Source organism: Labrus bergylta, chromosome 15 (genome assembly GCF_963930695.1).
Source record: "Labrus bergylta chromosome 15, fLabBer1.1, whole genome shotgun sequence".
NCBI classification, from domain to species: Eukaryota; Metazoa; Chordata; class Actinopteri; order Labriformes; family Labridae; genus Labrus; species Labrus bergylta.
Genome location: NC_089209.1, coordinates 19,557,620 through 19,571,333, shown reverse-complemented (window position 1 = coordinate 19,571,333; position 13,714 = coordinate 19,557,620). Strand labels below are relative to the sequence as shown.

Sequence of the window (13,714 nt, the reverse complement as noted above, 5' to 3'; positions counted from 1 at the left end):
CAAATCCTCTCTCCTATATTCATACAATTACACAGTAAAGGCACATTTATCTGTACTCCAAATATGTTGCCTCATCAAAACACAGTTTTCACACTTCTCATAATGAAATCAAACACGCTGACAAAATACTCAGCCTTACAGCGAGTTAAAATAACACTCCCCCATCGGGGTAAAATGCATCATGAATGTATTCATCCCTGCAGTGTTTGTGCATTTATATAAGTCTGTTGTTACAGAGCCACAAGCTGTTGGGAATCAATACACTCTACAGCCTGCATAATGTGTCTGTTGGATGCAGAATATTATGCACATAATAACAAACATTGATGGGCCTTGACAGAATATGCTTGAAGAAAGTGCTGAGAACAAAGAGAAACTGGATCGAGGATGATTAATGAGATAAAACTGAGCACATACGATAAATGCCCGGGGACTGCAGATGTAAAGATGTAATGCATCAAATGGCAACATTTGTGTTTAATATTGTGTATGGTCCCTTTAGAAATAAAATTAAATACATAAAAAACAAATATCTTTTCTTATGAGACAAATTATTCTTTGGAAACGCCAATGTGCCGGAATCACAGCCAATTTAATTGGAAAACATTTGAATCTTATAAAATTCCTCCAATGTCTGTTTACTGACAAATGACCACGTTGGACAACAGTGTTAGCTAGTTAACCGATTTCAGGTGATCACCAAGTCATTTTTCCAGCAAGCAGAAACTAACTTGATCTGAATGCTAATTTGTGCTGTTTGAGAGGCTCATAAAATCGCTCACACTATAATTATGAAGCTCAGCCAGAGGTCATTTTCAGGCGCCGTCCACGTTTCACGTTCTTCAATGGCTTGGATAAATCTGGCATAAGTGAGAGAGTGAATGGTTTGCTAAGTTTACAAAGTTGTTAGGAGGTATTTATGTGCTGGTTTGCAGTATCAAAGTCTGAGTTCAGTAGCCAACAAAACCCCAGGAAGCCGTTGCAGTTGGTGTTACAGTTTTGGAAAGAAAACGCAGTGTTGACCTTTGGAAATATGACCGGGCCTGGGTGAGGATTATACTCTAAAGCAAAAGATTACATTACAAGCCGTGATATATAGTTTTACAACCTGGACACACACAACAGCGAGCACTTTAAAACCCATCAATTCAAAAAGGCAGACAAAGTTTTGGACAAAAAAAAACCTAATCACGCCCACTGTTGAAATACCACAAGGCATCATAACGTTTTAAACTTTGACCGTTACCAAACTTTCATGGATGTTTGTCTTGTTTTTTAAAGCTGAAATTGGCTTGCCCTCCAACCAAATTAAAAATCACAACAATAAGATAAATACCAGATCACAAACAAGGGGAAACTGTACCGAGGCGTAGAAGAGAATTTAACCAGAAAGTGTTGTCTGTTAGAGGCCGCATTCAAGGATCCAATTACCAGCACATATCAGGGATTGTGAGAACTACTTCACCTCTAAAAGAAAAACTCAAACAAGCCAGTCCTATACTCATAAATAATATTTGTCCTCCCATTCTGGTGCCCGTTCCTTTGGCCTCTGGCTCATCCTGCATCTTTAACTAGCTTATTGTAGGTGTGTCTGTTATTTGTAATGTAACAATTGTGTCTGTTTTGTTTGTTGAATTGTGAGTTCTTTTGTGTGTGCTGACCTGTAGACTGTCCTGTAAATTGTAAATATGTTTTATGTTTTTTTCATTTCAATTCAGTGAAGAAATAAAATAAGTATTTTCAGTCGTTGTCTGGAAAAGCTGATAGAGCTTTAAATCTTTGCTTTCAAGTTGTGGGTTAAAATCAATATGATTCAGTGGCAGGTCAAGGTCTCCTTGGGCAGAACTAACCCCTCTATCATTGTGTTGAAGTTAAATATGAAGAGAAGATTGTGTGAGTGTGTGTGTGTGTGTGTGTGTGTGTGTGTGTGTATGTGTGTGTGGGTGGGTTTGTGGATCTGGCAATGTGTTCTTGTTCAACTAAAGCGATGGGCAGATTAAATCGCCTCCATCCTGCTCTCTGGTCACCTAGGCCACAGAGGATGCACATCACTGTATCCTTGCATGTGTGAGTGTGATTGTGTAGGTGTGTATATGTACCTGCAGATAGCCTGGGCCGAGTCCTGGGCGTCTGCATCTCCTGCCGGGCGTGGGGCAGCATGTGATAGCGCTTGGCCTCGTTGACCAGATCCCGACACGCCTCGGACGATTTGATCAGCTCCTCGTTATCGACCACGTTGAGCAGGTAGGACGGGTGGATGAAGGGAAGACGCACCACCGCCAACAGCTCTGATAAATTCTAAAAGAAAGGGACATAGGGAGAGACAGATTGGAGGTTAAAGGTTGCAGTGACAGAGATGCTGTAAAAACTTAAGAAAGGCAAAAAGAAAGAAAGAAAAGAAAGCTTTACAAAGTTTGAAGAGAGATAGAGAGAGAGAGATCAAGAATGATCATAAACTGTTATAAATTAATCACATAAAATATATCAACAATAAACACATCAGATCAGCATTTTGTTTATATCACATTTATTCCAAAACTCATCTTTTATTTTTCTAAGCAATAACTTTTAATTACACCATAAAAGAAGATATAAAAAAACAGCCTTTGCTGTTAGAGTGAGGAAACCTGACGAGACCATCAGATCAGTTACTGTCAGTGTCAGACCCTCAAAGCTTCAGGTCGCCCTGACAAACACAGGGAGACAAGAAAACATCTCCTCCATAACATTTTGTAAAGTTTAAGATAGAATTTGCTAAATGTCTCAGTTACATGTGTGCGTTCAGTTACACTGTGACAGCTAAAGATGTATGTTGCAGGGGTGAATCTTGGTGAAAAGTTTCACCTTCTGATTTTCATCTTCCAAAAAAACACAATTTCTGACAGACTGTGAATGTGTTTATGCAGCTAAATTCAGACTCAGTTCTGGTAAATAATAAACAATTCAACCTATGAAGCCTCAGCTATATGATTTAAGGTAACAAATACATACAGTAAAGACTTTATTTTATGAATTCATAGCTTGTTATTTGCACCATTCCCTTTAAGGGGGGCTTCAGGAGTGAGAGCTTGACGATGATGACCAGTGAAGTGAAAAGACTGAACCATCCTCGCCTATGAAAACAAATATTTATGCATGGATGTTCCATTGTTGCCTCTGCAAACATCTACTGTATAGGTGTTCAGACACATTGGCAAGACCCACTGTTTCCACGGCAACCGCGTTGATAGCTTTGCCTTCCTGAAGTTTTTTTATTTGAGTTTGCAGGTGATTGTTTGTGTGTTTGTTTGTTACTGTATGTGTGGGGGTCTTTGCATCACTGGGAGTCTGATCTACAGTATGTGACAGTAAAGGTCGTAACAAGCCCGCCGAGGGACAGAGAGCTGAGTGGAGATTTGACCCCGCTGACCCTTTGACTCAAAACAAAGTGACCGAGCTTTGGTGGCAGTAAGAGCAACAAAACAACAGACCCAAAGAAACGTCATTCAGAGGAGAGCACACACTGACACTCTGCTGAAGCATCTCTTTCTTTCTCTCTCTCTCTCCCACCTGAGGCCTTCAGCATGTGTCCCATCTGTTGGGACTGATGTCCCGAGACCAGAGAGGGGGGGGGGGGGGGGGGGGGGGGCATAAGTGAGCAGAAGAAGGTACAAAGTGGAGGATAGAAGGGATTGAGATTAAGAAATGATATAACTATCCTTCACCAGAGGGAGAACAAAAGATGTGGGAGAGGAGGACAACTGCACCACGGCAGTGTGGGGGAAATCTGCTGATAACATTTCCTCTCTGTCAGCACACTCAGAGCCAAACACCGTCCTGCAGATGAGACTGTCCGTTTCCCTGCCACTCATACATACACTGTTTACCCAGCAGTAAACAAACAGCTCATAACCAACAGAAACACAGGCAACGATCACTCTTAGCACCTCAGCATGAAGGTAAAGTCAAAGCAGGCTGCTGATATTCCCGAGGGGCTCGTCACTGTCTCAGGAGAAACTTCTACTGCCAGTTAAAGTGCTTCCACAGTGTGAGATTTGCCCCACTAGTTACTGAGTCATGTCACACTCTAATGGAGGAGACGTAAGCTTCAGGGTTACTGCTCTCACTTAACGATCACATGCTGCTTTTCTCAGGTCTGCCACAACATCACCTACTGTGGTGTGACACTGATTCATTTATAGCAACAATAGAGCAACAAGTCATTAAGGCACTATATAACGCTGCATCCGGTTTAGTTATTAACATAATCAAAGGTTGTGTAGTATTATTTATGTAGGAGGAGTAAACTTCATTCTGATATGCTTCAAGTATTTTTGGCTCATTTTTTAGTCTGCAGGTCGTGAAATGGGTTCACAGCTGACCGTTCTGACCCTGTGAGCTAAATTCAAACTGTATGAGGGGTGGCCTCAGCCAGGTGGTACCATTTAGTGGAACAGCAGGAAGAAATGTGGAAGAAATCTAGGTGCAAATGTGGAAATCTTGCTGGCAAACAGCAGCTGAAAAGACTTCTGCTTTACTGATTCATTTTCAGCATGTGGCAAAAAAAAATCCGCAAAATCCCAAATCCAAATGATCCTCCTCGACAGTCCAGATCAGGTGGGCTGAATACTCCGCGTAGAAACTTTGAATGCATTTGTTGGTGATGGCCTTAAATAGGAATAAGTGAGAATGGAAAACAACCTGTATTGTACTTACCTGTATTGAAAATAACTCCAAGTCTCCCACTTCTTTTTCACTCTGCACCTTTCGTCCAGCTCCTCGCCCTTCCTCCCACACATGCATTTATATAAAAGAATGGAAAAACACTCGCTGCTAACAGTCAAATCCAAAATATGAGACCTAACAAAAAAGTATTCTTGGTTTGTACCAGATATTAAAACTACTCATGAAGGAATCATTTCGCATACTTTGACTCAAGGTTCTTGTTTATATGTTCATAGTCATGTCGTCACTTGACTTTTCCTTTGTTTTGGGTGAGTATTATATTAGCTACTTGTTTAAGCATGTAACTACTAGACTGCAGTATCTGCATTGTCTTTTTGTCACCTCCTTGCACATGGATTTTTACAGTACCATTAATACCTGTCCATTATACATTATGCAAAGTATACTTAGACCATTTGTCGTAACACCTTGACTAATGCAATGTATTTATGCAAAACTAATTCATGCATAATGCAGGACTTGGCCGGTCACACTATTATTCTTTGTTTTGTTAATTACAAGTTTGTCTTATTTCAATCACTTGCACTTAGTCAAACATTTCATCATCCATGCGTGGGAGGACTAATTCCATGTTTGCTTTGCACAGCCTTTTAGACTCCTGTGTACCCTAGTCTCTGGTTTACCAATCACTTCAAAGGATTAGAGTTTTAAAAACCTATATAACGGGTGAAGTTGTCAGCTGTGCCAACAAAAGGGCTTTAGCAATATCATCATTTTTTCATTGTGTTTCATACCAAATTATCTGAGCAGCTTTTGGATGGTCTGCTATAAAGGTGATCTCTGGTGAGCCGAGTGATGTCTCAGGGAGACAGGGGAGTGTGGCCTGTCATTTTCATTGTCTCACCTTCTCATGCCTGCTTAATCGTTATGCTATGAAACAGAGACCAAGACTCATGAAAGATAAGATACTTATCAAAACCGTGAACATTTTTGATGCCTTTATTAGAGAGACAGAGGAGACAGGAGTCGGAAATCGGGGGGGGGGGGGAGAGAGAGAGAGAGAGAGAGAGAGAGTGAGGAATGACATGCAGTGAAGGAGCCACAGGTCATATCTGAACTCGTGCTGCCCGCTTCAAGTGTTGTAGCATCTGATATTCTGTACTGTATGTAGGGCGTGCAAACTAACCACCAGAAACTGTTGACATTTCGAAACAAAGGAAAGTTTTTATTTTCTTCTTCCATTTTACCCAAATAAGGATCATTTATGTGGCGTTCACTTGTATTCTGATATGAAAAGCAGCCCCCCCCACACACACACACACCTTAAATAACACCTACACTTTGACACACAGGGGATGTGTATGGGTTGAGTCAGGTGGAAGGCAGGGATAATGTGTCTAACAAGGAGCCTCTCAGATCTGTCAGAGGCAGCAGAGGAGCAGCAGGGAAACCGCCATCCTCTAACACAGATGACAAATGTCCGCTGAGCGTTTTCCATTTCACTGCTGTCAGTGAGGACCAACTCCTCTCACCATGTGTGTGTGTGCTGACTCAGTTTGTCAAATAAATGACACATGAGCGGGCATATCTATTTGCTTTGCTTTCAATCAGATAGGTGTTTGAATGACTCAAAATGAAAACAGTGATTGTAATTCTTGAAGACAGTTCAGTTCCATACAACTACATCAAACACAAAAGATGACCACCGCTAAGTGTCCTTATGTTTGTGTGCAGAAAACAAACGCAAGCGCTTCTTCTGGTGACACATTAGAGTACAGACGAATAAACTATCCTCTTCAAAGTGACATTTCATTTAGGTTCCAGAAAGGATTTGACTGAATGTGTTCAGTTCAGTATGACTTCTCTCCTTAAAAACACAACAACATGTGCTTCATTTTGCTCATTTCATTTAAAATATATTCACATCACTAACTGCTGTCTATGCATAAACATTTAATCTCACTGATTTGCCTTTGACATCCAGTGACATCGAGCATCTTCCATGTTTTCTGAATCCTCAGGAATCCTGGGAGGGATAAAAATTGCTTCCACTGAACGAACGGCATCATTCAAGTGTTCTGTATGCCTTGTATAGCTCATGTAGCCCCTGTGTGTTTATAAGGCATTCCTGTGGAAATGAGACTTCTCTGACTGGCTCTGGATATGAAGCCGCTGCGGTCGAGTGAATGTGATTCAGCTGGCTGCACACATCAGGACTGCAGGCGCTCTGGGACAACAAAGGACTCAGATGAGGATGGAGGTCCAGAGTTCAGTGGCCTGAATCAGAGCCCGTCCATTCTCTAATACCCTAATTCGCATAACAAATGATTTACAGTCTTATGTGAAAGTTTGAGTGCAGGACTGGGATATAATAACAGTGACATGCAGTGAATTTTGAGTAATTCTCTTTGTGTGTGAGTTAGAGAAAATAGCAAAAGTGAAAATGGCCTGCTGCAAATACCTCTATTGCCAGGCTTAGGGCTCACTCACACTAGCAAATCCGTACTGTGCCTAAGCACGCTTCACCCCTAAAGTCCAGTTTGTTTGACCATTGTGAGTGCTCTGAGCCGTACTCAAGCACAGTACACTTCCTTGGCCCTGGCACGCTTAGAAGAGGTGTGCTCCGGCACGGTACAGTTCATGTACAAGCACAAGCAGGCCTTCATTATGAAGAAATCCTCCAGTGTTACTGCTGAATCTGACTAAAATGACTCGAAATAAGCCACAAAGTCAGTAAAGTATCTGTCATGTTCTCTGTGTTGTTCTCTGATGTGCAGACGCAGACTCGACCGCGCGTCCCTTTTTTTTTTCCTTGAGGTTGCCTGTCTTGTAAACTAAGCAAGCTTCACGATCACATAAAGCCATTCATGTGTTGTATTACGACGTTATGTAATGTACAAGAGGTAACCGTGCTCAGGCCCGGTTAGTCCTGGAGCAGTGTGAGTGCAGGCCAGCGGGGGAATGGGGAGTGGGGACAATCAAGCTTAAGCACGGTAAGGGACAACTTTGCCTAGTGAGAGTGCGCCCTTAGTCTCCTCAAGAATCTGTATTTGTCACAGATCACACTCGCCATGGCCACAAGTTCTTTTTTTATCTCACTCTGCAACAGTTTAAGTTTCCTCTTGAAGGATGATCAATGTGACAGGAAGCTCCTCTTCCCCAAAGTAACTCAATTAACCTTTTCTTTAAGTCTGCACAACTATAGTTTCTTGTTTTTGAACTTGGAGCTTAAAAGAGGGTGACTTAATTAAAAGTGAAGGTAAATGAATCGTAAACTATGAGGAAAACTCCGTTTATATCCTCAAACAGCCTCAAAGCGTTTCTGTTCTTTGATGATTTTCTGCTCTGACTACAAAATGATCACATCATCAAAAAGGAGTTTTTCCCCTTAAATGAGAGCAGGAGCAAAATTTATATCAATACATCACCGGAGTCAACTGTAGAAAATGCTCAATATTATTGCTCGTAACTGATAAGAATGTGAAGAATTATCTTGACTATATTCATTTGACCTGGCAGAAGCAAATGCCAGTGCAGGCAATTGTTGTTTTTTGTGGTTGGGTGGCTGTGGTTCAGAGGTACAGTCCCTCGTCACTCAATTGAAAGGTCGGGGGTTCAATCCCCAGCTCCTACAGCCAAATGCTGATTTTTTTTTTTGGGGCAAGACACTTAACCCCAAGTTGTTCCTGCTGCTTTGTCAGCGGCCTATAAATGTGTATGAATGGGATCAGTTAATTCTGATGGCTACTTTACATGGCTTCCTCTGCTGTGGGAATGTGTACGTGTGACCTGCAGTGTAACAGTGCTTTGAGTAGTCAGAAGACTAAAGCGTTATACAAGATCAAGTCCATTTACCATTTGTTTCTGATGAGTGGACAGCAGGTCCTTTCAAATGGCACAACTGTCTTTTTTTTTAAATAATGAAAAACACACAATGCACATCTTTTCAGCTGTTAGGTTACTTTCCAAAGAGCCGTTAACCAGTTTCTTTAATCAGCTTGAGTCACCTGGTGAGATGGGATCCTTCATAAACTATGCTGAAGTGAGGCCTGAAGGAGTTTCTATTCAGAGATTTGACAGACACCAGGCTGTCATCCCACAAAAGGCAGCTGGGAGAGAGGAAGGATATGTCTCTGTCAGTTAGAGCCTTAACACTCAAACGAAACAAAACAACACCAGGGATGAGTTTTTTATTCCTCGTTTATGTAAAAAAAAAAAAAAAAGAGAGAAAAGTTTTAAGATGTTATGTATTACCATCATTTAAGAATGGTTTGAGATACATTTACATTTAGGTGTACTCTAAAGCAGCAACTAATGACAATTTTCATGATTAATTATGTCTGTGATATCAGAGATATATTGTACATTTGATAACCCTTGAAATGAATAACTTTAACATATTCCCGTGGCAGTGGATGGCCCTCTGTACGTAATGCACAAGACCAAAATATCTAAAAAGGCCATACTGTTTGCATTAGCAGTGTCATTGACATGAAAGTGTAATCGCCTAGTAAAACAGTTTTGTCATATTTAGTGGGAACTATTGACATAAAATCAGAAAAATCGGGGCGAAAAATGCATGTGGGGCTTTGGTAGTCGATAGAAAGTAACAGTGAAAATAGACTGCTGAGCTCTAACAACCACAGCTAAGTGTTCAAGTCAACAAAGCAACACTTAGAGGAAGCAGAATGATGAAAGAAAATAATGAACAATGCCTCCTCTTTTGTCTTATAGGAAACTATAATTTGGAGGACATTTTTCTAATAAGATGGTAGAGGCAGTGGAGGAAAGCCATCATTTAGTTTAAATAAAAAAAGTGAGACCATGGTGACAGAGAAAACCATTAATCTCTGATCTGATATTCAAAAGTTGAATCTTTATCAGCTCTGCTTTTCTTTCACTCAGTGTCTTTCTGTCTCATAAAAAACTATTATTAACGCTCAGACGCTCTCACCCAGTCTCTGAGCGATGTCCGGGCTGTTTCCTGGTTCCATCACATGTTAGTGACAGCAGAGCGGAGAGAGAGAAAATTGCATATTATTTACCCAGCGCCTTCAATATGCCACTTTTCCACTCAATAGCCCGCAGTTTACAATTCACTGATGAGCTGATGCTGGACCATGCGTGTAAACTGAACCTATCGGGGTCACATGATCTCCACCTGAGGCATGATGGGAGCAGTCTACACTCTTTCTGCTCTACTCCTCTTCGGGCCTCTCGACAGACCTGCTGCATGTTTTGTTCTCGGTCACAAACACACAGATGATTGAACTTGCTGCTTGGATGTCACGGCTGTGCACAGAGGAACCATCTGCTGGATATCAGATTACGCAGAATAAAGTGGGTCTTTTTTCATCTCTTTTTCATTTCTCACTCATCCACGTCTGTCCTGCTCTGCTTCTTTTTCTCGCTCCAACTCTCCAAACCGGCTTCTCCCCTTCATCTCCCTCTCTTTTTGCAGAAGGGTTGACCTCGGTGTCTCGCCTCAGGAACCAGTGTGCTGGGCTGTTTAGAAAAACTGAGGACAATGCCCCCTTCCTTTTCTTTTGTTTTCCTACTTAATCTGAGCAAGTCAACTCTCCAGTAGAGTGTGAGATTGCAGGAGTCTCCCGGACTACCTATCAGTTATCCAATAAACTCAAATTTATTCATACAAGTGTCATAATATTTTAAATGGTTATCTGAATCATGTCACACTTAATACTCAGCTGCAAAAAACTCATTAGATCTGATGGAGTTCTCCATATTCTCACAGTGCCACATTTCACAAGGATAACCGCTACTGTGAAGGTTTCATCTACAGGGTGAACATTTACATATCGACATATAAAATATTGACCAATATAGTAGCATTGATTATGGAGGTGTGCACTGAATGCGATCCAGCTGATACGAGGCAGTTCTTCCTCTCTTGTTGCTCTGTGAAGAGTCATTACTCTGAATAAACGACTCCACTGATGGAGCTCTGTCATTTATCTGATAATAATCTTAACTCTACTATTAAGATGCTAAAACATACTTTAAAATCTTCAGCTTTAAATCGGTGCGATTTTCCAATTCATATCTCATGACCTGAGGTTATTCCTCCCCACTGGATGTACAGTGTTGATGATTTATCTTTTCATGAGCCGACGCTCTGACCTCGAGGCTTATTGATTCCTGGTTTGTTAAACCCTGACTAGCTGTGTCTCATGCAAACAGGAAGAATCCTTTGATTAAGATAAACAGCCTCCAGGAATAAATCAAACACCTGTTAGGCAAACAGAAAAGGACTGAGGATGTTTGTGTTGTTTTGTTGTTTTTTCTGCAGTACAGTTTGTCACAAACAAATGAAGTGTAACTAAGAATAGAGCACATTGTGAGGACAAAGCACTCCTGGGATTATAAACTGTGCTGTGTTGGGCTGTATCTGAAGCACAAAGTTGATGAACACCCCCCCAGAGAGAACTGTTTTTCTATGCAGTGTGTACCTCTCAGAGCTGACAGAACAACCACACTGATAAAGCTCTGCAGACATACAGTATCTGTCCTGTCAGAGGGAACAAGAGCTTTACTGTCTCACTTTGTTGTCTCATGATACACAAACATGTGTGCTCACTGTATGATCTACTCAGAGCAGACACAAACTTCACAATCAGTCATCATCTCATCTTTTTTTTTTTCATTACCTGCACTCTGGAGTCGGGGTCTTGTTTGATCCATTTGATGACCGTCTCATAGACCAGTTCCTCAGCCTTGGTGTTGAGACTGTCGTTGGACAGGTAGGACACCAGATCCTCCTTGGACACACTCAGAATCTCTTCCTGTCCCGCCACCTGTAGAGAAAAAACATAGTCAATCTCCTTTAATGGCACAACAATGGTTTACAAACATGTCTAAAATAACATAATCCAGCATTGTTTATTGAAACATAGCAAACTATGCAGCGATGACCATGGGATTACATTTCCAATCCCTGTATCCAGGGCAAACATATTTGATTGTCAATGATATAAATATATAAATAAATATAGACTTCTGCTAACCCAGATATTTCTCCATCATGAACAGTAGTTCTTAATCAAGTTGTTGACAAGTTCAAATTCAAGTTGGTTACTGAAAACAAAGTTACCACTTTCTCTGCCAAGATCAAAGGCTTTTGAGTGAAAGATGAACATTTTGTGAACACTATAATGCAGTCACATTGTTTCATTTTGTATGAGAATTGAGAAAAGAGGGTTTGCTTAGCTGAGCGTTAGATTCGGTCTCTATCTGTAGATTTAAATAATATAACTACAGCATTTAAAAAGGTCACCAATTACCACAAATCTCAGCTGTCTCATATAACTGTTGTGGGAGATATTTTCACATCGATGAGGGCATTTTGACTTTTTCTTATAAATTAACACACAGCTAAAGTTTCATTGAAAATGCCAACAATTAAGAAAGTAGTCAAAACAGTTATTATGTAATTAATGGGGAGTTATTTACACTGAGAGCTTGTGCTACAAATCTCACAGTAAAATGACACAAAGCTTTTAGAATTTGTGATCTGTAAACGTGCTTTTGTGCTTTGGGTAGACCAGAGATAGCAGTTTCCTGTACTTACAGTATTAATGCAAAGGAAAGCTACGCTAAGCTAACAGCCTCCATGTTGAAGCTTCATATTTTGTGGAGAGACTCATGATTCATATTAATCATTTCATCTACAGTGTCTCTCGGGGGGAAAATAAATCAAATGTAAATTTTAGAGGTTAGAAAACAAATTTCTATTCAAAATAAGTTTCTGTTATACAATTTCTTTTTAAACTACAAGAAAGCCGAGATCTCCAAATTTCCTGTTAGTAGTTGTTTCATGATTTCTAGATATAGCACAGTGCATGATGCTCAGATAGTTAGCTGACTCGTGGGGAAAGAAACCTTGAGATTGAAACATGAATCAAGCATAAAAAAATCTGTCTTTTTATTGGCTCAATGCAAGTTTTATTTGAGGATCTTAATATTATTCTGGGGAAAGTAGGTTTCTCTTTTTCCCTGCAACATGAAGATCTGCAAGTGTGGCGTCTCAAGACTTATACGGGGTAAAAATGTCTGCTCCCTCTGGGTATTTATTTTAAGATCACGAAAGCTGTATGCTAACGGTTTTATTTTCCTTTACACTCTCTGAACTGGCACCTAAAGTCAGGATTTTGTGAATGGATCGCTCTGAAAGATAACGTTTTGCTACCCACCTCGGGGAAGTTCTGCAGTGCGAAGGCTTTGGCCATGTTGTGGAGCTCGGTGCAGCTCATGGCTTCAGCCATAGCCAGCACTCCCAGACAGTTAGCTGCAGTCAGCTGTTTCTCTGCAGTCAATAAACCAGGTCAGAGACAGACAGGGAGAAAAAAAACAAGAGAGAGAGAGAGAGAGAGACATATTTAGGCAGAGATTGAACACCATTCAGGCATCAATAAGAAGATCACAGATGAATAAAAGATGGAACAGGCAGAAATATCAGATGCAGGCAGCACAGTCTCACAGTCTGACAGGGTGTGTATCTGCCTGAGAATAAAGGGACACCAAGTATAATAACTCAAAACAGCTCGGAGGACCAACAACAGGGGGAATCGATCGCTCACAGCCCAGACAGGAGGTGCTGGGTGTCAGGGAGAGGATTTGGGATTAGCATGGCCACTTTTAATGAGTCCTGTCCAATATCAGATTACCATATGTTACACACCCACAAACTATGAAACAGTCCTGATAGACAGACCAGCAGGGAGAAGACCCACGCTACAGTCTGTGGTCTCTTGTAAGAGTGCAGAATTAAAGTGCTATGTCTTTTTTTTTTTTTTTTTTAAAGATTTATATTTGGGCGTTTTGTGCCTTTATTAGAGAGAAAGGACAGTGGATAGAATTGGAAATCAGGGATAAAGAGAGTAGGGAATGACATAGGAGCCACAGGTCGGATTTGAACCTGGGCCGCCTGCTTGGAGGAGGACAGCCTCCATACATGGGGCGCGCACACTAACCACTGCGCCACCAGCGCCCCAAAAGTGCTGTCTTTAAATCTATTTTTTTAACACACAAC

General features: G+C 41.0%; 1 protein-coding gene across 3 annotated transcripts in view; it reads right to left on the bottom strand.

The window, feature by feature from the left end:
- The window catches only part of LOC109989760 (kelch-like protein 29), a 138,806-nt gene that overhangs the window by 32,725 nt on the left and 92,367 nt on the right, over window positions 1-13,714 (bottom strand). For all 3 annotated transcript variants that reach the window (XM_065963403.1, XM_020641626.3, XM_065963404.1), the window contains 3 exons: window positions 12,876-12,988; window positions 11,334-11,480; window positions 2,100-2,298 (listed from right to left, as the gene is read on the bottom strand). In XM_065963403.1, the coding sequence (XP_065819475.1) occupies window positions 2,100-2,298; window positions 11,334-11,480; window positions 12,876-12,988 (459 nt within the window). The remainder of the gene's footprint in view (window positions 1-2,099; window positions 2,299-11,333; window positions 11,481-12,875; window positions 12,989-13,714) is intronic.